This window comes from Strigops habroptila, chromosome 2 (assembly GCF_004027225.2).
Source record: "Strigops habroptila isolate Jane chromosome 2, bStrHab1.2.pri, whole genome shotgun sequence".
NCBI classification, from domain to species: domain Eukaryota; kingdom Metazoa; phylum Chordata; class Aves; order Psittaciformes; family Psittacidae; genus Strigops; species Strigops habroptila.
In genome coordinates, this window is record NC_044278.2 from 70,932,795 (window position 1) to 70,957,611 (window position 24,817).

General features: G+C 41.8%; 1 protein-coding gene across 1 annotated transcript in view; it reads right to left on the reverse strand.

Moving 5' to 3' along the window:
* Positions 1 to 13,049: 13,049 nt before the first annotated feature.
* HS6ST3 (heparan sulfate 6-O-sulfotransferase 3) overlaps positions 13,050 to 24,817 on the reverse strand; it is a 303,125-nt gene continuing 291,357 nt past the window's right edge. The window contains exon 3 of the mRNA XM_030477927.1: positions 13,050 to 18,735. Within this exon, the coding sequence (XP_030333787.1) occupies positions 18,030 to 18,735 (706 nt within the window). The 3' untranslated portion in view covers positions 13,050 to 18,029. The remainder of the gene's footprint in view (positions 18,736 to 24,817) is intronic.

Sequence of the window (24,817 nt, forward strand, 5' to 3'; positions counted from 1 at the left end):
TGGAGATCTCTGAATGCTCAAGTGCGAGAGCTGCATACCAAACACTGACCTTGAAACGGAAGCTCGTATGTAAGGAAATATGTCTCTTTGTGCTGGATAATTTATTTTAACTTGAAAGTAAACCAAGATTAAAAGTAAGATCTCTGTGGCAAAAAGAACAGGAGGTCCAAAACAAAACCCCCTCCACATGGAGATGAATTGAAGAGGGCAATCAATTAAATCCACAGACCTCAGGAAACATAGGTACCCAAACTTCTTCTTCGTTGAGATGAGCATCTAATAGGCTATCATTTCCTTCACAGTCCCCCAGCACAGCTGAAAATGGAGCAGAGAAGGTTGCTTACCTGCTAGTCACCATCCTCTTCCCCTTCAGCTCAACTCTGCCCTCAGCTGAACGGATGACCACACCAGGGTCTTAGGAATAAAGACCAGTAAGAACTGACCTCCTTGGGCCAGAAGTATTTACAACCTACATTTATATATTTTAATGTCACTTGTACATCCCATCGAGGTCTCAAAGAAGAGGGGTGCGGGGCATCCAAACCCACATGGCAAGAACCCAGGGTTGACACCAGAGCACAGGGAATGATCTGCCCCAGTTTGTCAGAATGCCCCATTGTGGCTAGGTAGTGCTAGATGCTGAGGCAGAGGGAAGGCAGAGGCTCTGGGCACTGCTCTATCTTCAGCATTTCAGACCAGCTGTTTCAGGGCTCAGTGTGACAGGTCCCACCCTGTGCTCCCCACCAACACCTAACTCAGCACTGTAAGTGCCACTCTAGGAACTGAGTGCCAACTTTTAGGCATTTCAGTATGCATATCGCAAACCCTGTTGTGTCAGTGGATGGTAGTTACAGAAATATTCTGCATTTGACCTGGCACACTGCCTTGGCATTGGCCTTTCCACCAGAGGTCTATTCCTCTATGTTTAGGGTACAAAAGTCTACAGAGAAACAGGTGACACATCTCTCAGTCATGCAACAATAGCCATTAAAAATCCTACAAATGAAATATGGATTTTCATCTCCCTTACAGATGAGATTTTATTTATTAAAAAAAAAAAAAAGAAACTCTGACACAGCATCTTTCTAAAGAAAGCATCTGAAGCTTATTGCAAACTTAAGCAGGGGAGATTTAGGTTAGACATAAGGAAGAAATTATTCACTATGAGGGTGGTGAAGCACTGGAGTAGGTTGCCCAAGGAAGCTGTGAATGCCCCATCCCTGGCAGCGTTCAAGGCCAGGCTGGACGGGGCTCTGAGCAACCTGGTTTAGTGGAAGGTGTCCCTGCCCATGGCAAGGGGCTTGGAACTGGCTGATTTTAAGGTCCTTTCCAACCCAAAACATTCTGTGATTCTATGAAATAAAGACATTCTGCAAATGCTTTACATATTTTGTTTGAGTTTTCCCATAACCTTGTGTTCGTGTGGCCATGCTGACACCCAGGTGGCTTTCTCTGTGCCAGGTTAATTTGCCTTCTGCATGAGATATTGTGGCCATGAGCCACCCAAACTGCTGTAACTGTTCCCAAGGGGGTGACATCCCATGTGCAATGTCTCACCAGCCCACTGTGTGGCAAAGGGGTTGTTAATGGCTGAGAGTCTCCTCTGTCTACACAACTGCAAAAGATTAGCATTACCCAAATAGAAAAGATAAACTTTGGGAGTTTGCCAAAGACTTAAACAATTAATAAACTTAATTTCTTTCGCTCCTCACTGAGATCCCAGTATTGTCAGAAGGACATCAAGGATTTCTCTTTGTTTATTGGAATTAATTTACTTCTTCCCCAAATGAGAACTGCAGCTTGGCTAAAGCAGTCAGCCTCACACTAATTTATTTGTTCAGTGAGTACCATTCGGCTCCCCACAGAAGTTACCAAATTAAAAATTGTCAGTTTCAGTAATGGCCTGACCTTTTTAATCTGAAAAAAGTTCAAAGTCTGGCCCACTGGGTCTGAAAGGAAAGCTGCCAAGAGCAGCTGCTTGTGCTGGAGCATCAATGTAAATGTTCCAACAGGTAAATAGTCACTGCGAGAGCTTGGCAAAATATCTTGCAAGTGGAGCAAGAAGACAAGGTGTCATGTGTGGAGTAAATTAAAAAGGAAATACCATTTTAGTGATACCTCCTAGGGAGAAGACGGAGCTCAGGTATCTGAGCTCAGGTATCTAATCAAACCCAGACACTGGAAGTTAATATATTTCTGTACTCTGAATTCAGAAAAGGGGAATAACCAAAAATCCAAGCTTGCTTGAACAGAAGCTATTAACCTTCCCTCGCCTGCTTTTCCTTTTTCATCAATGTCCTTTTTCACCAGTTATCTTTAGCAAACTTAGGCTTCTGTAACCCTCAGAGCCATTGTGGTACAGTCAATATGTGTATCCTTGGAGACCAGCAGGGTTTGTGCTTATGTTCTCACTGCAAGACGCTGCTGGAAGAGATACCCTGAATCTTCCCACTCCCCTTGTTCCCTGGTGTCAGGTACTTGAGCACCCACAGAGGAAGCGGGGGTCAGCTTGAGCCCCTTCTCCAGGTCTTCCAGTGTTTGCCATCTACGTGGTGGCCACACGACTGCTGGCAGTAAATGAATGCAGGTGAAGATGGGGACTAGCTGAAGCAGAATGCTAGGATGCAGATCCTGGGCTGTTTGCTGTCACTTGCTCTGATGTGGATTTGCTGAAAGGGTCTGGGATTTTGTTTTTCTGTTTGTTTGCAGTCCTCAGAAGCGCTGCGTGGGACTTCTGCGGCTCCCGGGAACAGATGACTTCTGATGTAAACTTACTGATACATTGCAGCTTATATTTTGTTAATGGTTTTCCCACTAATGACACAGATTAAAAACAACAGCTGACAAATCCTTGTCCAGAGGAAAGGTTGCAGCTCTCCCAAGCCAGCAGGGCACAGAGAGCAAATCTGAGAGAGGAATTCATGCAGCGTTTTCTGCAATACTGGGGTTAATGCACACAGCTCCTTGGGATTTATCTCACATCTTCGATGAACAGAGAGAAAGAGATGGTGTCTCTCTGGCCTTTTCTAAGTCCCTGATAAGTTTCTCAGGGACTAAAGATTTTCTTTTGGCCTCCTGGCATGACAGTTACCACAGAGTTTAAATAGTAATTACTCCATGGGATGCTCTTGGCATCGACAGAGAACTGCTTTGGTCCCTTGGATATTATTTTTTTAATCAGAGATTCAGCCATTTTACTAACATCTAAGAGGCAAAGTTGAAAATTACATGACCATGCACTCTAATTACACTATTTCTGATAACAGTGGGGGTCTTCCCAGGTTTAAGTATTTGAACAAAGATTTCAGGGGGGGGTTAACAATTTTTGCCAGAAAAAGGAGGGCACTGAGAATAGAGAATCAGCAGAGAGCTTAGTGACTAATTACAACCTAGGAAATACCATTCCTGGTCCCTGAGATTACTCTGTTTTGATTACTGCACTTCAAGACCACGTTGCTGGCTCTACAGACCTCTCTGAAAACATTTTTCCAGTGGAATTAGGAAGTCAATAATTGATGTCACCAGGCCTCCAGCAATTCCTGCTGTCTACATTGCTTTTTTTCTCCGCATGGTCAAAAGTACTGAGTACAGTTAGCTTTTGCTTACTGCGAACACTTTCTTCATGAAAAGTCTGATTTTGTCTGCCTCCTACACATTTGACCTGGTGTCTTGCAAGCCCCTGTTGGCTTCCCTCCTCCCTGCCTTGTGTCACTGGAACTTCCTATCCAAAAGCAGGTCCAGACCCCTTCTGCTCCCTCCACTGGGCCTGTTTCGACTGTGATGAACTGTAAAGTCAAATGAGAAAGTGGGTAGCTTGCAGGGAAGGTCCATGGTAAGTTCATTCATGTGAATGACACATGGCCTAAGGAAGTTTTTAGCGTGCAGGGAAGAACATGAAAAACATCCCTGTGGTATACCTTTCTTTCCATCAGTGATGCTGCATGGGGGTAGACCTCTGATGTTGTCTTAGGTCTTATTTCAATTCTGAGTTTTCAGTGTTACATTGGGATATACTTCAAAAACCTCCAAGGGACTCCCTTGAGGGGTGGTGCACTAGCAAAATGTGTGTGATTTTTTCCGTGCTGCATCCCTCATCCACTGTACTGAGACCTCTCCATCAAGGGGTTAGAAGGTACTTGTGGTTTCAGCCAGGTTGTGTTGCTCACTGCTAATTAACAGTCTTGAATTAACTCTCCACTGAGAAGCAAAGTCAGATATGTTGTTGCAGACCTTAAAACATCTGTCAGCTTGAGGTCCTTTATGTGGGGTTTTGGTAAGAGCCGAAGCAGTGCATTAGATGCATGAAGCGAGCAGAACCCCAAACTCCCACTGGGCAGAAAGACCCCCTTGACCCTCCAACCCCATCTCAGAGTCCCTGTGGGCAGGCTGCTTTTTATGGCTGCTTTAAGAGAGAGTGTATCAATATTCACTATGTATTTACAGCCTTGGTGTGGAAATGCATCTCCTCATACTGCTGTATTATTTATAGGCTAGGCCAAACACCGGGATATTGAAGTAAGGCTACGAGACATTCTCAGTTTCAGAAGCAGCTCATAAATAAGAAGTTAAGTTTTATATTTTAAGAAGAAACGTTAAAAGTTCTTGTCCTTGAGTCTTACAGGAAAAAGCTGCAGAAAATACACTCCACAATACTGCCAAAATCTATTAACCTGATTCTTCCCAGCTCACCCAGCTCACCTCTGTTGTAAACCAACTTGATCCCAGGGTTGTCCTGCCAGCAGTCAGGGAACCAGGTGGCTGCTGCCTCTGTAGTGAAAAGGGCAAAACAAGAGGGATGGTTTCACTGCAAAAGTCACCTATCTCTCTCTTCAACAGCTCCTTTCTCCAGCCATTTCTTGCTCACCTCCATTTCCTGCCACTCTCCAGTAACTGACTGCCAGGAGGAAGATGTCTACCTAACCTCCAGCTGCTACTTTTCTTCTCCTAATCTGGGATTTCTGGGGAATGTGTGTATGAAACCAGCTTTTGTTCATGATGAAGGCTGGCTTGCTTCCAGCAACAGAGGAATCAGGGTTATTTGCTTCAAAATGGCTTTTGTATCCTTGAGCACCAACCCTGGATCATCTGCATGCTCCTGGAGAAAAAACACCACAGATATAGACTGGGCTGTAGCAACATATCTCGGTTGATAACACGTTTTATGGCTTCTAGAGTGGGTGCCTCCTCACTCATGTCTCCCTGCTGCAGACATCCACAGAAGTAAACGAGCCTGAATTCTTTCATGCTATTGAAATATAAGCATTAAATCATTGTGGTTATACCTTTCTGGCAGCTGCTAGGGTGGCAAGTTTGATTTTTGAGCTTCCAAACCAAAACACAATTAATGAGATTTTTGCAGAACTAAAAGCACCCCCCACTCTTCTTGACAGTCTCTGCATGTAGCTCAGCCTTGCTTCCTACTGCGTGTAAATAATAATGTGGCTATCAATGCATTTTTGCTATAATTTCTAAATGCAGTTGGAGCAAATTAAATCAGAAAAGGAAGTTGTAGCACTTCACATTTTTTCCATATGCGGTTTCATGCTGTGTTATACACAGTGTTCATCATATTCTCTGTACCTTATTTGCTGTGAGATATCTGAAATTCTTTGTCTTATCTGATCTATGATTTAAGATTCTGACCTTTTCAGCTTTCTGTAATTTCACTGCCAGCTCACTCAATATGCCTTTGTTTATAGCCTTACAGCAGAGAGACCAAATGAAGACAGGAGCTGCTTATATGCTAGAAAGACATTTCTGTTTGCCAGAATTTGCGTGTGAAAGAGGGAAGCAGTGATATAATTTCAAAAAGTTTTTAAAGAACCTGAGAATACAGATGAGAAAGGGGATTAAATACCCTTTCAGTATGACTTTCTGCTAAAAGAATGGACCGAAAAGCAATACCTTTCTGTTAATGGCAACCTGTGTGAAAAGCAATCTCAACACTAATAAAACCTGATTTTTCAGCTCCATGGTGAGAGCAGCAGAACGGCAGCATACATCTCAGCACTTTCATCAAAATAGTTGGGAAGGCAAATGAAGCCTTTATATCTGCTACTGGGATGTTGTGTCAGCTTGCCTCAAATTCTGCTCCCCCGCTGTCGAGGAAGGTTGCAGAATGAGCTCCAGGGACGCTAATCTGTGCTGGAGATTAGCTGCTAAATTTATTCAGCGTACTAGAGACAAGGGCTGAGTGTGAATTGCAGAAGACCTCGGTGACACAGAGTGACAGCAGTAAAATGACAGATGAAATTCAGCTTAGATAAAGTGAGGTATATGGGGGGAAAACACCCAGTCTCATCTTTCCATACACTTAGCTGAGTTCTGCATTGACTATTGCTACTTGGAAATAAGATCTTGCCATTAGAATAGATAATTTTATAGAAATGTCAGATTTGTGCTCAGAACTAGTCAGAAAAATACAAGATTGAATTCTAGTAAATATTATGAAGGGAATAGTAAACATGAAAAACATCACTTGTATTCACCATACACACGCACTTGTGTATTGAGCACTGTGAGCAGCCCTGGCCCTCCCATCTCCAAAGAAAGATGCAGCAGAATGAGAAATGCTGCAGGCAAGCTCAGCCAGCATAATCAAAGACATGACACTTGCTGAACAGTCTTACACTCTTCTGCTTGGTACAGACAGAGATGAAAGAGACAAATGATAGAGAACTATGAAATCAGGAGTTGCATGAAGATGGGCAGGGGCTTGTTCAGTATCTTTTCCAGCGTAAGAACTAGGCATGCTTAAAAGAAACTAGAAGGTGCCCTACTCTAAACAATCAGAAAGAGGTAGTTTCCGATTTTGTTCATGAAACCTTCATCACAGTTCAGCTAAAAGGTTCTAGAAAATACTTGAGTTCAAGGAGCAACTGGGTAAATTAAAAAAAGACCACAAAAAGATCTGTTAAATTCAGAGACGATAAATTTGGTCAAGAAGTCCTTGATCTGAAAATGATTGGCAGCAAGGAGACAACTGATCATATATATATGCTTTCCTGCTCTTACAAAAAGCCTCTTGGCCCACTATCAGAGAGAGGATGCTGGTCTAGTTTTCCCTAGTTCAACTGTAAAAACTCCTATTTTTAATGTAAATCTTTATAGTTTTGGTCGTAGGATATTGTTGCAGAGAGAGATGAGCCAGAAAGATTTCTCAGTTACATTAAAGAGGTCAGTGTAAGCTTGGGTTCATCGAGTGGGCATAGCATCAAATCAGATTAAAATTAGAGTCTACAGATGCAATTCCTCTGCTTCAGATTTCTTCAGTTTCCCTCCCTTTGTAGTACAGAGAAATAAAGAGGCAGATCAGTATGTCCTGGTTTAGGTAGGTGTTTCAGGAGATGAATCACCCTCTGCTAGTGCCTACGTTTCCCAAGCCTGGGACCATTATGACTCAACAAGAGTGCATATTTTGCCCAGGAGTACCAGAAATACATATTATTTCCTACATATTCATTCCTTCAGACACTTACTCCATTTTGTGATTTACTTAAGTAGGTTTTAATCTGCACTGGCAGAAACAATGTTGACTGAGAAATTCTGCTTGGAGTTTATAAATAAAGGTGCTGCTTTGAAACAAAATCTGGCGAAGACAAGCCTGGCTCAGACCCAGGAGAAGTTTAAGTGCAGCCCATGATCTGCTGAGCTAGCTGCACAGTTGATCCAAATAGAAGATGAAACATCCTATGATTGTTTATCTAAGTCTTTCATAAACTGCAACTTATTTATTTGCCATTTAATTCTCACAAATATACAGCTGAGTAAAACCATGGTTGTACAATTTAGAAGGCCGGTGCTGAGGCCATGTCCCGAAGACTTGATTACTACATGACTCACTACAACTGGGGTGGCCACAGCTCGCATTTAATCCATCTGTTATTGGTTTTGTGTGTGTGTGTAGAGCAGAAATGCTTGGAGGGGGCAAAGATATCTCTATGCCCTCCCCCTCCCCATCTGTATTGAGCTGGGAGGCAGAAGCTGAGAGAAGTTCCCAGTTCATGGATACCCACAGGAACTAAGTGCTTATTTGAGCATATCAGAAGTCAGAGACTCACAAAGTGAGGGAGAGAAAGCAAGGAAAGCTAAGACCAGCTAAGGTCTAAAGAAGCTAATGAGGTAGGGACTTGCTCCATGATTTGCAAAAGCATCTTGATGCAGAGGAAATGATTTGCTGGAGAAGCATTATTCCCTGAGAGGGCATTGACACAAATCCTACAGCATGCCTAAGAATTGGTGGGTGACTGGGGAAGGGATTTAGTATGTATTATTTTACCTTCATCTCTCAAATGAGTAATATCTTACAATACAAGTATCTTCTGCATACCCATTTGCTACCACCAGCAAGCATTTAAAGAGTAGAGACAGAACAGCAAGCTCACAAGGGTCCATCTTTTGGATGGACACTCTCAAGCTAGCAAGCCATTGCTGAGCTTTTGGCAATACTGCAGGTGAACAGAAGCTCCTGCTCTCAGCAGTCTGTGCTGGATGGAGAACCATTTCTCTGTATCTGGATGTATAAAAATATCCCCCCAAAACAAAGGCAGATGCATGGCTGCGCTCTCTCTGACTGGTCATGCAAAGCATGTGGGTCTAGAATGTAGGAGTCGATCCAAACTATGCAAGTGGCCGTCAGCAGCATTTTGACTGGTACCATGTGTGTGCACAAGTGGGCATGCAGATGCAAGCATACACACACATATTAACCCCACCGCTTCCCAGTATCATACCTGGAGCTGTGCAGCATTAAATTCTTCCAAAATGTTCATGCTTTCTTGGCAGTGATGATCTCTTTGCTGAAACCCTGTCTGGACCATGCATCTGCAGGCCAGTCAGATTGAAATGTTAATTAAGTAATGATAAAAGTTTTATTTTGGTCTGCTGCTGATGGATTTAATCTGGGGCGGTTTTGTTTTTCCTGTTTAACATCTAGCCATTTATTAGCATGCATATTCCTGCATCCTGTTAGTCAGAAACATTTTCACTTCTGTAGCTGTGACATTGTCATGAGCATCACTAGTCCCAGATTTCCAGCCTCAGAGGTGAAGCAGCAAACCTTATGCTAAATTTACTGTAGACAAAGGGAAACATTGATTGGTCTCTGTGTGGCTTGTTTGTCACTTGTATGTCATGCCATGGAAGTGAAATCCCACAGGGACTGCAGAGTGACCTTGCCTGTTTTTGGCAGAGCACAGGCGGTTTCATATGACCCTGCAGACCCTGCCTCAAGACCCCTCAAGATGCTGGGCCTGAGGATACATTAAATACTCAGTACAAAGATTTCTGTGTAAGACAGAAATCACCAAAATGGACTGCCAATTATTTCCTTGAAATTTGCATAGCTAAGCAGACTTTTCAGGGGATCCCCACACCCACACATGCTTTTTGCAGTGGGTGTCTTTTTGGCTCTCTGATGCTCCTATGTCTCCTCCCTTCTCTCCTATTTCTTTACTACCTCACTCATTACAGTGGTTTCAATCACCATATTTTTACAGTAGGTTTCCTAGATCAGCTCTCTCAGTCGTTAATTCTTCCTTTCTGGTCTTTGTTGCATCTTCAAATGGCTCTAGAGCTAGTCACTTGGAAGTCTTCCATTTCAAGCACAGTCTTTCCAAAGTGAAGTGCTGCCCCCTCATCCTCTGGCACAGCTGAGGCTCTACCTTCTTTGGAATACATTTAGGGATTGTTTCCCTGTGTTTATGAACAGAGAAGGAAAGGAACCATTTCTGGGATGAGATTGTTCTTACACCATTGTAAATTGCCAATGTAGGCCAGATGCTTGTGCCCTAAAAGTGCATTTGCCTCCACTGCCTGTAAGGAGGTCCCCAGCGGTTGCATGAGGGGGCTGGCTGCTAGCTGACCACTGCTTTTGTGAAAGGAGTCTCACTCAATATGTCTCACAGTGAAGTGGTGAGCTGCTTACCCAGGTGGCCAAACTCCTGCAGCAAAACCCTTGTCTGAGCAGGGTAGGCATTGCTTATGCTTACCATTACACATTTTCAGCACTCTGTGCTTTAACAGGACAGAGTAAGATTTATAAGTCATTGACTTATCTCCATATTGTCTAATCTCACTTGCTCATATTCAGAATTTTAAGGGCATACTCACAAATTTCTTAGGAAATGCTGAAAGGTGTCACACCTTGTATAGCCTCTGTAGGTAAAATAGAAATGAATGTGAATGAAATCTGAAAAAGCAAAGCCTTTCTCCAGCTGTATGCAACACAGCACAGCAATGCTGAGTCTCACTCTTGCTTTTAACTGTGGCATAAACTGCACATTAGAGTACAACTTTCTGATGTATTTCTTGAAATGTAGCCATGTATGTGGAAAATAATTGCCTGTCTTTTGGTGGCAAAATCCATTTCTCCTTTTGCTATATAGTAATATTTATCAGCAATACAGACATTCATTTCATTTACCGTTTTGCTGCCTCTGTTTCGTAACTGCTTTCACCAAAGTGCAGGACCCAGAAATGTAACAACATTCATTTTGCTCCTCCGTCACTCACTGCAGTTCATTTAATTTTGTGCTCACAACTGGTGATGATGATGGACTCTGAGCTTGCAGACTGCCTCAAGTGATGCCACCAGATACTACAAACACTGTGAAAGCTATTAAGCTTGAGAAAAGAGACTGTTGTCTGGAGACATCTGAGACATCTGAACAGGGTTTATGTATATGAAGCACCTATGCTGAGATCTGCATCCTTCTGGAACAGCAGCTATAGGTCAGGTGGGCAATTTCAGGGCACCATAAACAGCACTGGATGATTCTGTTCAGCAGCCTGACAACCCTCTCTGTGAAGAAATTGTTCCTAATATCCGATCTAAACCTCCCCTGGCGCAGCTTGAGGCTGTTACCTCTTGTCCTATTGCTTGTTACTTGGGAGAAGTGACCAACCCCACCTCACTACAACCTCCTTTCAGATAGCTGTAGAGAGCGATAAGGTTCCCCCTGAGCCTTCTCTTCTCCAGACTAAACGCTCCCAGTTCCCTCAGCCGCTCCTCATCGCACTTGTGCTCCAGACCCTTCATCAGCTTTGTTGCCCTTTTCTGGACCCCCTCCAGCACCTCAATGTCTCTCTTGTAGTGAGGAGCCCAGAACTGAACACAGGATTCAAGGTGCAGCCTCACCAGTTGCCTGCCCCTTCTTCCAAAGCTCTCTGTTCAGCCAGGCCAGTCTTCTTCCCTGCTGGCTCGTCTTCTGGCATGTAGGGATGGCTTGGTCCTGCACCTCTAAGATTGCCTTCTTGGAGAATGTTGAGCCTTCCTGGACTCCTTTCCTCTTCAGGATTGCCTCCCAAGGGACTCTGTCAACCAAGGCTTCTAAACAGGCCAAAGTCTGCCCTCTGGAAGTCCAAGGCTATTCTGCTGACCATCCTCCTTATTTCTCTGAAAATTGAAAACTCTATCATTTCATGATCGCTATGCCCAAGGCAGCCTCCAGCTGCCAAATCACCCACAAGTCCTTCTCTGTTCACAAACAACAGGCCCAGTGGGCACCTTCCCTGGCTGGTTCGCTTACCAGCTGTCAGGAAGTTATCTTCCACACACTCCAGGAACCTCCTAGACTGTTCCCCCTCTGCTGAAGTCATATTTCCAGCAGATATCTGGTAAGTTGAAGTCCCCCATGAGAACAAGGGCTAGCAATTGTGAGACTTCTCCCACATGCTTATAGAATATTTCATCTGCCTCTTCATCCTGATTGCATGGTCTGTAACAGACTGCCACCATAATATCTGCCTTGTTGACCTTTCCCCTGATTCCTACCTATAAACACTCAATCCTATCTTCATCACTAAGCTCTAGACAGTCAAAACACTTTCTAACATACAGATCTACCCCACAGTCTTCATATATAAAGACTTCAAGCGCAAACCAGCAGTACAGATGAATTCAGTGGAAGTTGAAGTGAATGGAACTAGAGAAAAAATAAAATGGGAGACTGATATGGAAATGAATTCTAGAAAGGTACTGCTTACTACAGGCTCAAAGAGCTCCTGTTTACAGTGGTGTTTTTAAACAGTAGCTGTTTGAGTCTGAGGTGCTGTGAAGAACAATTAAGAAAACAAAACCAACCAGAACCTCTGAGAGCTTCCTTTCTTCTGCCACCCCCATCAAATGCTGTCTTTGTGGTGTCCCAAGAGTAATTTTTCATGCAGACTATATATTTCTTTTACCATTTATATAGCTTTCTACAGCACTTACCAGAGGTCAGTTGACTTTGATCATAACAGGTTGGTCATGATCATTGCATCCTAATTTGTAACATCATGGCCTTTTCTTTTAACCAGACTCGCCTCCAGGGATGTGGCATGTCTGCAAGGCTTGTTGTTGAGATAATCAAGAAATGTGAAAAATAGTCATGGAACAGGGGCCTGGACTACTCTTGGAAGGAGCAGGACTAACAGAGAGCCTCAGTCACTCAGTAGAAGATAGGTCAGTGTTTCCTCCTTACTCAAGTCTGTCCATGCTCCTCCATGCTCCCATCCCTGTCCTAGTTCACTGTATTCACACACTTACATGGAATAGTATGGCTGAATAAGCAATCAGCTCCTCTCAAGGCTCAGGCACTCTCAGAAGATACAAGGGCATGCATAAGAGGCTTCCAGTGCAGCGACGGACTGCAACCTCCCATCCTTCCCCACAGCTCATGAGATTATCCTGACAGTTTGGACTGGTCCTCAGTGCTGCTGGAGTAGGAACGAAGTCCAATGAATTCACTACTGCTGCATACTTAAGTCTTAATTCAATCCAAGAATGGAAATTCTGACACTGGATCACTTGAATTACTACTGGTGACTATTCGACTCTCCTGTCTTTAATTCAATCTGAGATAATGCCCAGCAAATTCAATTGGAATCAAAAGATTTGGTATTGGGCCCAAACAAAACTAAACTGTAAGTTATATCAACATGCTTTTACTCCATGTATATTTTGTTAAAAAAACATAATTATGGTTATGGTGGATCTTTACTAATGCTTGAAACTGGTCCAACAGAAGCATTTTTAATCATTCTTATGGCTATGTAGACAAGATGGAACCTTTAGTCTTTCAAAAACGCAAACAATGTTTATTTGTTGCTGATAAGTAATTCATGGACCCAACAATATTCAACAAAACTCCTTCATTTTTAACAGATTTCTTAATGAGCATCATTTTACAGAAAACCACCAACAAATAAATATATGAAAACAATTGCTTTTGACATCACAATGGTTAAACACAGTAAATAATTCATTAAATTGTGCTTTACATCAATGAAAATCCCTAGGTCTACAAACTATCTTGTAAATAGGAATAAAAGTAGATATGGTTACTCACAATACAATCTCTTAGTAGCAGAGTTCACACACATTATTGCACATAAACAGAAGGAAAATTCCTAAAGAATAAAGAAATTTACAGCCTATTAATTTACCCTTTTATCTTAAATATGGCAACTGATGGGAATCTTGATTTTTTTCTTTTCACTTCCAACAAGCTAGTGATACGGCCAAGAAGAAAGTCAAGGACACTGTAGGCTATGGAACCTATTTCCCTCCACAAAATATCAACAAAGAAAGTACTACAAGAACCAAACTGAGAGAAGTGATTCAGTGCAAACTGGCTACCTTTTCTGAGTATGCTTTTGCCACATGCAGGGAGAATATAGCAATCTGCTTCAGCAGAATGATTTTATTGTGATTGTTCATCTCGTACAGGGTAGTCTCCACCAGTCTGGAAAGATATTCTTTATCCTAGACCACAAAAGAATAATTCCACATATATCAGGGGAACAGCAATGGAGGAAAAAAAAGTGTCAGTGAGATAAGTTTTATAACATCAGTGCTCATAACTGATACAAGGCTGCAGGTAGGAAACAAGAACCCACTAGTGCAGAAAGAAGCATGTGTTAAATAGAAAGCCAGCTTGAAAGCCAGGTGAATCTGAAACATCTGCAGATGCAAAGGTGATGTGACCTACCATTTGGTTTGGCTGAATGGATATGCTGCAGTTAGGAAGTATGGCTCTGGATGTGACTTCTATCACTTTTTTGTTCTGTACTTCTGCTTTTAGTGAACTGCAAAGAACTATCACATATTGGGTAGAATCCATGGCAAGGCTATTGCAGCCTCACTATTAATACAAGCACAGTGAAGAATACCTAACTTCAGAAATGGTGTTTTTCTTTCCCCATAGTGAAAGAGCTTTTTATTGTTAGCACTGCTGAGTAGGGAAGAAAGGACAAATTTTCATTCCTTAATAAAGTATGGCTCATAGGCAATAGGCTGAGTTCTTGGACTAGACATCAAATTACCAGGAACAAGTTTTAATGACACAGCATGTTTCTCTGTCTGCTCCAAGCCTACAGTGAATTATAACTGGAAAAGGCAGCCAGTGCTGAAGATGTGATAGGAGAGATTAGCAAGTACATCTCCATTACAAAAGAATGAGATTTGTTTCAGCACCACAGAAGCAGAAGCCAAATTGCCTTGTTTAAGCAACAAAATAATGCCAGGAAGATGGACAGAAATCCTATAGCGTTGTTGCTCACAAAGATTTTGAAAGAAACACACTGTGCTCTGATCTTATATGAGCCAGTGTAATTACAGTGAAGTCTGTGCTGTCAGAGCAACAAAAACCTGGAATAACAGAGATATGAACAGGGCCTTTATTTTACTTTTGCGTTACTTTATTTCAGGCACAGCGCCCAAGAGGAAAAAAGCTGCAAGCCTGTGTCTTAGAAGTCTGCCTCAAAGTATTTCTAAGCTGTTTTATTTGTTATGTGCCAGGAAATTCTGCTAAGAAAAACAGTATTGTTGGCACAGTGAGTTTGCTGGATCTACTGCGGGAGCTCAGGAAGGAGGTGCCAGGTCCTTCAGTCCCAGAGCCTCTGGGCAAGATCTCCCACCCCGACAACTACTCCTGTACATCCAGGGCTATCTGCTACACAGGCTCCAGTGAGAAAAATCCCAAACAAATCAACTCCAATTTTAACTAAATCCCAAGCGTTAAGGCAAATCCCGTTACCATAGATGCTACAGCACATTAACAGCTCTTCAGGACCCTAATCTTGTCTCCTGGGAAATGACTGATGAAAAGGTTAGGCATTGCATTAAGGTACTGCTGAACTATTAAAGCTAATGTAAACAACCCAAAGATTGTTTTGATTTTCCTCATTAGGCTTTGTTTTGTGCCAGGCAGAAGGAATAGTCTGGAGAATGGTTGGTGTGCTTAAACAGCTGAAACTGATACTTACAGTCCCTGGTGAGGCTCCAGGGAACCATTGCTGAGCTCTGGCTCCTCTCCCCTGAAAAGATAACACTGCATTTTCTAAACAAAAAACGAGTCCCCTGTTGCTGTGAGCAGCGCAGAGAGGTGGCCCACTGGGGAAAGAGGCAGGTATGAGAGGAAGGGGACTCTTTTTTTGTGACTGGGAGCAAAAGAAAATATGCATTACCACAAAAGATGGGCTGGGACTGATTCTACTTTCTCACTTACCTTCCTCCTTATGTGAACATGGCCTTTCATCTTTTCTCTCACGTGGCTGGCTATTCTCCTGTGCAGCCCTGCCTCTGGCCCTTCAGGGTCCCCCCCCCCCCGCACTCCATGCCTCCTCATGGAAGCATGGAGTGCATCTGCAAATTCTGGACATAGAATATCAGGTGCCAAAGGCATCCTTCCCCTCTCTTACTGTCTGCAGCAAGATGCAGCAGTGGGCCCAGGAAATAGGGAGATGCAACAGCTCCTGTCACTCCTGTGTCACCAGCCAGAAAGCTCCTTGCTTCCATAGGGCCAGCCCAGCCTGAAGCGCTGGTATCAGCAGATAAGATGTCAAATCACTGTGAATTACCTGTATTGCAGTAAAGGTGCAATAATACCGGTCAGGCTTAGCTCTTCATGGCCTCCCTGTGCTGCAGCCAGGACAGCCAGAGCGAGCTTCATACCTAGACTGTAAACATTTCAATTTAAACCTTTGAAGGTTGGTGTCCATATGTGAGTGAGGTGTCTGAGTGCCTCTTCCAGGCTATGGAGATCCAAGCAGCACCATCTGGGGAATCTACAGAGCTCCTCACTCTTCTCTAAGGCAGATATCCTGAGCAGGAGAATAACGATCTGCAGTCCTGTGTTTTCCCTTCTGAATGCGGAGGTGGGAAGAGATGCACATGAGCCACCAGTGGAACAGGTATTAGGGATCAAACCCCATCACTACTCACCCCAGAAGTATCACATTGACAATCAGGCATAAAACAGCATATTGCTAATAAACTACATTGATAATGAGGCATCATCCCAAAAGCCCTCTTCACTTCTTAATAGCTGCTATGATATTCAATGTTTAATGTATTATTGTATGCATTAACTCTCAACAGGATGGTTAGATCATATTTTTGATATTGTGCATAGATAAGTAGCAATGGCATTCTCAGAAGAAGGTACAGAATGCACTAAAAAAAAAAAGACTTGGAAATGAAGGGACAAATATTCAAATTCAGCCTCTTTCTTTCTGTAACACATTGTTGGTTTTTTTACCCACTGGATAAAAACCTTGAATTTTGAAAATAAATGAGAAATGTACATCCACATCAGGTATTCCAGTATTTCTAATTAGCAAATATGTAAGATAAAAGCCATTCATGCATGCAATAATATACTTTCAGCATCTTGATTTAGCAGCCATGTTGAGGCACTTAGAGAAATTTCCTCCTAATGCTTTACATTTATGCTAGAAGAAGAAGGAAAAAAACTCTCTCGAAAGATCTATGGTGCACAGGACCCTCTTTTTTAAAATTTCACTAATGCAAATGGAACAACATAAAATTTTGGAATAAATAGATGCAGTTTAACCACAAGAATGTAACATGTGGAGGAAGAACCCATTGAATCTTTTTCTAGACAAAAAACAAATCCAGATACAGATCTCTTATCATGGAAACAATAAATTTACAAAGAATCTTCATACAGAGTGATAAATATCAAGACCTTCCACATAGCCATCATGTATCCTAAAAAACTGAAAGCTGATTTTTTTTCTAGCCACTACTGTAGTTAGAGAAAAAAACAATTTAAATTGTATTCACTTGGCATCAATGTATTTTAACAGACAATATCATAACCCTGCCTACCCTCACAGGCAATGTATCTCCAGGCTTTCAAAGCAAATCCGGAAAATGTCACACTAATATTTCATCTTTTCCTGCTCTCTCTTTCCTCTTCCCTGTAGTTTGCTTGCCCCCTCTTCACCTTTTGTGAATGCAAAGGCTGATTTCATTGCCTCCAGCCAGATAATCTCCATGATATGTGCCTAGCTGTTGCATGGACCTAATTTCTCAAGGCTTTGCCTTTGCCACACATGCTCAGAAGGGTGGCTGCTAGCTGCCTGGGTTCGGTACTCTCAGCATCTGCAGAGAAATAAGCTAACCCCACCACCACTTCACTTATAAATCATCTCTGACTACTGGCTAACAGAACAGAACAAGCAATGCCCCAGTCCCACATTTCCTAGGTCTTTTTTAATCACCTCAGCAAATTCTGCCCTTAATCAAAACACAGCATGTAGAAGCTCAAAGGGCAATGTGCTTTCCTCCATTTCATTCACTAGAAAGCTAGGCAGTACAGTTGCAAAGGACAGTATGAAATAAACCAGCTCTCATGTCACAGAGGAACCAAACCAGGTATTTTTTTCTAATTTTTCATACATGTCTGCGCAAGTTTTGCTAGCTCAGATTGTATAGGGTGCATCTGTTAACATAAAGGATATAGCTCTCTCTTCAACCCATCCTCATAGCTTAGGCTTTGAAGGAAGTCTTTTTGGACAGGAATCTATTCTACTGTCATTTAATAACACTAATCAATGCCTATTGAGAAAAAAATACATTCTTCTCACTGGCAGAAACCAAGAAAAACTGAGACAAGGAGGGGTAGTTAGTTGTCAGATGTGGTCTCATTTACCAAAGCATGAGCCTTCCTTGGCTAATTCCCAGGTAGCCAAGTTGCACAAATTCTCTGATCCTCTCATCACTTAGTCAAGATGGAGGAGCATCACCACCTTGCAACCTGACTATTATAATCTTCAGTAACGGCTACTTCTACTGCCTCTTCCCTTGGTGACTGGTGAGCTCTCTGCTCCCGCAGCAGCCGCCGCTCCTCTCGCCTCTTTAGCCGGTTCTTCTGATGCTCCTCTTGCTTGGAGTACTGGAAGCGCTGCAGGAACAGGTCCTTCGCATATTCATACAGCTGTACGTCCAAGAAATTCAGCTCCTCTATCCGTTGCCGCACATCCTCACCTATGTCCACATTGGAGGCCCGCGTAACATTGAACTGCGTGAATGGTGAAATGAATTTCAGGTTGAATGTCCTCTCAAAGAGATACTGCGTTTTCCTCTGAAATTCCGTGAGCCCAAAGAAGGCCATATTTTTCAGATTGTTCTTGGCGCTTTGGAGAAGAATCATATTTCTTTCACTTTCATTCATAAAAGTCAGGTTGTAGCATCCCACCAGGCTGAGGTCTGCCAGCATGCGCACCTGGCGGTTGTTGGCCAAGTTGTAGCTACAATCCATGAATTCCTGTAAACTGACTCCAGACCAGTCGTCTCCTTTGTAACAGGTAGGCAGCTCGTCTGGTGTTGGACTTCTTCCATCACACATATGAAGGGAAGTTTTCCATGTTGCACCCCTCTGAACATGCTTCCATTCACTCAAGTACCGTGACACTGGATCCCTCAGCATCGTGATGTAATAGAAGTTCCTGAAACATACAATTAAACACAGTTTTAAGATTCAGTGGATTTCACTTCTCTGTTCTCCAATAAATCGATTACCAGTCACTGCCATAACCGCTTCACTTTTTCCAATGTAATACAGGCATTTTACGTGATTGCTCCTGAGACAGTAAAAAGCTTAAAGCTTCATAAATACTGTGGATAAAATACAAGGTAAATTGGGAGAGAGATGAAAGTAAATAAATAAGCAGCTATCAGAGAAACAGAATTCTTTGACCTATCAACTGTTCAGTGTTAGTTACTTTACGTAGAAGCCAATTAACTGGAGTGTACTCCCCCCTGCTTTGAAATGCTAACCCTCAGTAATAGCAGAAACAGGGAAAAGAGCTTTATATAATCTTGCCACTTCTCTTCTGGACTGAGACATGCATGTCTCACAAGATGCACAAGATGATAATCCACACAGCGCTTGGTCAGAATATAAGAGAAGCATGAACAATTTCATGTGGAAGCTGCAAGTGCTAAAAATAACACCATGTGGAAGACTGTCATGAGTCACCTACTTAAGAAGGACCCTACTATTAAATGGGTTGGAGTGAAGATAATGAGAGACCTAAAATCCATTCATATGACTTAATTTTAGAGAAATGCTTGACTGAAATTAGTTATAATTGTGTAGTACAAAAGCATCTGTTGATATAAAGATTATCATTATTCAGCCTCACCTGTCAAGAATACAAAAAAGACACCAAGAAATATTGATTTGAAATAGAACAAATAACTGGAGAACTCACATTATCAGTTCATCTTTCAGCCATTGAATTCAGTTTGTACATCTATTTATGGCAATCTGAAATGGACTGCAATTGAGTTTGCTTGAAGCAGGCTTTCGCAGATTCAAGTTTTTTACTAAGAAATGTTTTATTCAATAACAACTCACCTGAATTACAGGGTGATATCATACAGACAAAGCAAAACCAAAATACTTATGATTTCTGTCAGCTAGAATAATCAGCAGAAGATTCATGACTAAAATTAACACACGGTCTGGTACAAAAATAGGCTCGTGAGTTTGCATGACTCATCTGACTGAAAACAATATATTAATAAATCATGAGCCTTAAGATTTCTTAAGAAAAGTCTGATCTCAGTACTTTTTCATGAGCCTAGAGAAGGATAAAGCAAGTAAGCAGGAGGCAAGCTTGCTGAAGACAAGTTAGCATGTAAACAAATTAACACTTTGTGTGGGCCATCTCATACAAGAGCTAACGCCAGTTAAATGAAAAATCTCAAAATTCATAACAATCTCCAAGACAATTATCTTTCTTTTCCAGGTATCACCCATTCTCTGCCACTAAAGATTCCCTGTAATTTCTCCATAAACCTCACATTTGTTCTAAAAATAGATATTCCTAAAAAAATGCAGATATATTCCCCAGTTCAGACCAAGCAAAAGAAATCAAGGCTGAATGGTTTGTCCTTATTCATTCTGAGTTTTATATATAAAGTGTATATATATATAAAATATAATTTCTGGAGTAAGGTTATGAGGCCAAACTATGTACTATGTTCTGCTGCAGGGTCATTTTTTGAACTACTATCTAATGGAAACATCTGTTTCAAGAATTATGTCATAGCTGAAGGGCTACAGGTGGAAGGATATAAATAGGGAGCGCCATTTGGAAGCCGGGACTTGTGTTAGCATCAGATGATACTCTGAAGGATGATATTTCCAAACTAATTCATTTGGAGCTTGGGTTTTCTTGCTGCTGTTCACACATGACCAGACTGCACTTCAACTATTTTGATCCGCTTCAATTACTTACACAGCCCACATCAACAGTGAACCCAAGGATCGTGCAACCATTCATAGACAGATATTTCTAAAATCCCTCTTGTACTTCTGCAGAGCAGGAAGTATCAGAAATTCTCCTGTGTCCTCTGCAATATAGGTCCACTATGAAAAGCGCTATCTTTAAGCATTTCAAGCACAGCTTTCCCTTTTCAAATAGAACGCTCATCTTGGCTCTGCCTTGCATGTATGAAAGCATGTTAAGAATTGCTTTCCAACTATTGGGACAAAAAGCAGACACATTTCACTAGTGTTGTGCAGAAAAAGCAGCCCAACTCTCAGATGCCCACCAGCTCTTGGCATAAGACACTGTTGTTGCAACATCCAGCAGGCACTGATAGGGTCGTGACAGAAAATGATTGAAGCTCCCAGGGAGCAGAAATGAAAAAAAAAAAAGATGGACAAGATTCAGAAGCAGTTGCCAACATCTACATTGACAGAGATATGGTGTTGACTCTGTCCTCGTAATGCTGCCCTTCACCTCTTCGGATAATTTTTGATGTTCATATGTGGTAGCAGGTGGGTTTAAAAGTTGCTCTTGACAATTATTTGTACCTCTAATAATAGTTCTGTCTTTCCTCACCCATCTCCAGCAGACCCAGTCAGGCATGACACAGAGCAACAACAATTAACAAAAATACCTGCTTTGCATCAATCATTTCCATTTCATGCCTGGATATGTAAATGTGTTTGATGTGCAATAAACAGGAGTACAAAGCAAATGCAGGGAAATAAGGACAGCACATCTTTGTATAACATCCACAGCTTCCCTTATGCAGACTGGGAGAGAAACTTTTGCCAGTCTGTTGCTGCTACTCCTTGTGACTACCTTATGTCTGCATTTGTTTTCACTACCCTGATCAATTTGCTTCTGGTTTGTGCTTCTTTCAGAGAGTTGCCTTCCTGCATTATCAACTGGATGGCTTCTTCATCTGGCAGACAACCTTTAACAGCAGCCTGACATACATTTAGTTTCTGAGGTGCTACTAAGAGTGCAGCTATCCCCATAGCATTCAAAATTTATAGCCTTCTATTTAACCTTTTGTTCCTGACTCTCCATCACTCTTTTAACCAATCTGAGGTTGCAAGACCTTAAGATTTCTTCCACCTGATCTGGGCACTGTCCAGATGACACTGTTACAACACTGTTACACAGAGGACTGGGAGATGCTGTAAAGCAGTTGTGGACAAATTTTTCTTTTAGGGAAAAAGATGTCATGCCTCTAAAATATGATATAAGTAAAATAAATAGGTCATGCACATCTGCTTCAGTTGGAAAATTATAAAAATTATCTTATGAAATCTTTTAAAATGTTGACATTTATGGTTTAAATATAGCAGAGCTCTCAGTGCCTAATACAGTCTTCACACTAGACATGGCTCAGGAGTCAGCTCACAATGAAGACAAGAAGCCACTCATAAAAATATGAAACTGGGGATGGCCTTTAGTCTCTCTTCAGTAAAAGAACATCAAGTCAGCTATATACTGAACATGCCTGTTCACATCTGAATACAGGTGTGCACTTGTTCGCATCAGCGTAAATGACCCCTCCTTGTGTCGCCCATACTCATGCTTACATGGCTATGTTAAACTCCACAGCTACCCACTGTGGGAGATACTCAGCAAAGAAGTAAGTAATAACTTCTGTAACCCTGTTTGACAAAGTAAACTCATCACAGATTTATTGGCTCCATTTCAACAGACTCCCATCATTGATTACTCAAACCGCTGTCACAGACAGCCTCTGTTCTTAAAGGCTAGCCAAGCACAATACACTGGCCTGTCAGTGAGAAGATGTTCTACACAAAACATTCCAAATTATTTTAAAACCATACAAGTTATATCTCTAATCTACATCTATATCTCTATCTATGTCTGTATACTAATGTTTGTGTGTATGTGTGTGTGTAAAAATTTAAACTGGAATCTGGCCATAAGCTGCAGTTGTCAATGAAAGAAAAATCACAGTAACTGCAGTGTGTATTTGCCAATGCATCTTGTGGCTGTCTATACAAATATTAGACATGTACAAACAGTTTAGATTACATTTCAAATAACACCAGCCCACTAGTCATGGTGTTAGCTGCTCCTGAAAGGGAACTTTATAAAACTTCCCCAGACCAAACAATCTCCTTTTGAGCATAATGTACTGAAGTCAATGGGTTATCAAAGTTGCTGCTATGGGACAGTTGATTTTTTGGACACGTGCTAAGCACTGTGATGGTTGCAGCAAGGGCCTGATGATCCATGCAAGGGCCCAAACAAGCACTGGTGTGAAGCACTGGGCTGCATGCTACACTATAATTAAAAAGCACTTGGGAATTCAGAAGGCTTTAGTCCTACTCGCATGAAATCCAGTGTCTGCATCAGCATTAGGCAAAGAAAACCTTTAATTAATAGAATAGCTAAAATGCGTTTCTAGTTATAACCTAAGAACATGTATTTCTTTCACATTATAAGTATTTTAATACCTTATATTTAATACTCTAATAATTTAATACTCTAATCTTACATTAATCCTTCAATAGTATTGCTCTGGTTTAGAAATTAATTTCAGAGGAGCAGACTCTGCTATTAGCAGAAGTGATCCCAAACCAGGGCATTTTGCCTCTTCTATCACCATGGAACAGAGGTACCAGCTGAGGGAGATTTACTAAATACGTGAAGGATCACCACACATAGAGAACAAAAACATCCTGTAGGGCCTCCGGGGGAAGAAGGATGAATGGCATCTTCATAAAAGGAGAACAGTGCACTCATAGCAGCTGATGCAGAGACAGAGGAATATTTGAGGTGGAGAAAAAGAGTCACTGGAGAATATTTTGGAAGATACTAACAGATGGAAGAAAGAAGAATCAAAACGACTGGAAAACCCAGGTGCATCATAAAACCATCCACGTTCTGTTTCTTCCTGGTAGCAGGGGAAATAAAAGCCCTGGTCAAGTTTATAACCCAAGTTGAGACAAGTAGCTAGCAGCTTTAAGCCTGGAAGTGAGAGTGCTCCCAAAGAAAGGTCTAAAATACCCAGCAAATCCAGCCTAGCAGCATGTTTCTGCTAACAAGAGAGGTTGTGGCAAGACAAAGGATTGAGAAGGATCTGCATTATGTGAACACAAGTCTTATGCTTCCCAGTTTTATCCTGAAGCCCAAGTTCTCAAGGGCGGTAACATAGTTAACCACCAATCAGCAACCTCTCATCAGGCAGTGTCGTCAGTATGGGTAATGGTGAAGAGAATCATAGAATCATTTAGGTTGGAAAAGACCTTTAAGATCATTGAGTCCAACTGTTAACCCAGCACTGCCAAGTCCACCACTAAACCATGTCCCCAAGTGCCATATCTACACATCCTCCAAATAGAGTAAACAAATGAAACAAAAATAAGGAGAATGCAATACATGAACAATTAGGGAATAAGATCATGCAACAAGGATGGTGGGGGGTGGAAGAAGGCAAAGAAACATTGTTGGGCTGATCCAAACTGCTCCAAGTCATTCTAGCGTAATGCAAATGTATCAGCTCATGGCTGGCAGCATTATTGTGCAGAGTGTCACTGCACCTATGTTGTGCTTAATTTACAGATAACCTGCCCAACATAACAAGAACTGACTGTATACTTCTTATTCAGAACAACAGTACTGTTACAAAAAAGCTATGAAACAGTGCACAAACTACAGGCATGTCCATCAGGCTGCAGGAAGCATCATACAGCTTATCCACCAAGCCAGACAGAGAAACTCTATCCAGCCCACAAACTTTTGCAAAGATTATGTAGCCACAGCAGATAGGTTTCCTAAGCTTAGCATCTGTCACAGGATGCTAGACCACTGTGATGGGAATGGTTTTCTAAGACATCCTTTAAGAAAGTTTGTGACCTTAATACTATTAGCTGAACTCTCAAGTTGTCATGGGTTTTTTTACAAGTCTTTTACTGAAAGAACAGCAAATACCATTAAGAAGTCAATGTTTATCCACCCTTGCCACATACATCACCCACTCAGCATGTAGGAAAAACACTTAAATGACTGTTTTCCCAGAGGATCTGAGCACCCACCGCTTCTGCTGTTCATAACTGGGATTATGAGCACTGTGCTTATTTAAAACAGTGGCTGTAATATCCTGTAGATACTTACTCCATATTAAAGGAGACTTGCCATTGACTTCAGCACAGTAAAATAAAACAAAAACACAAAACAAACAGCTTGCATTTTGAGCTGCAAAATCATAAAATTTTAGATATGTCTCATTATACCTCTG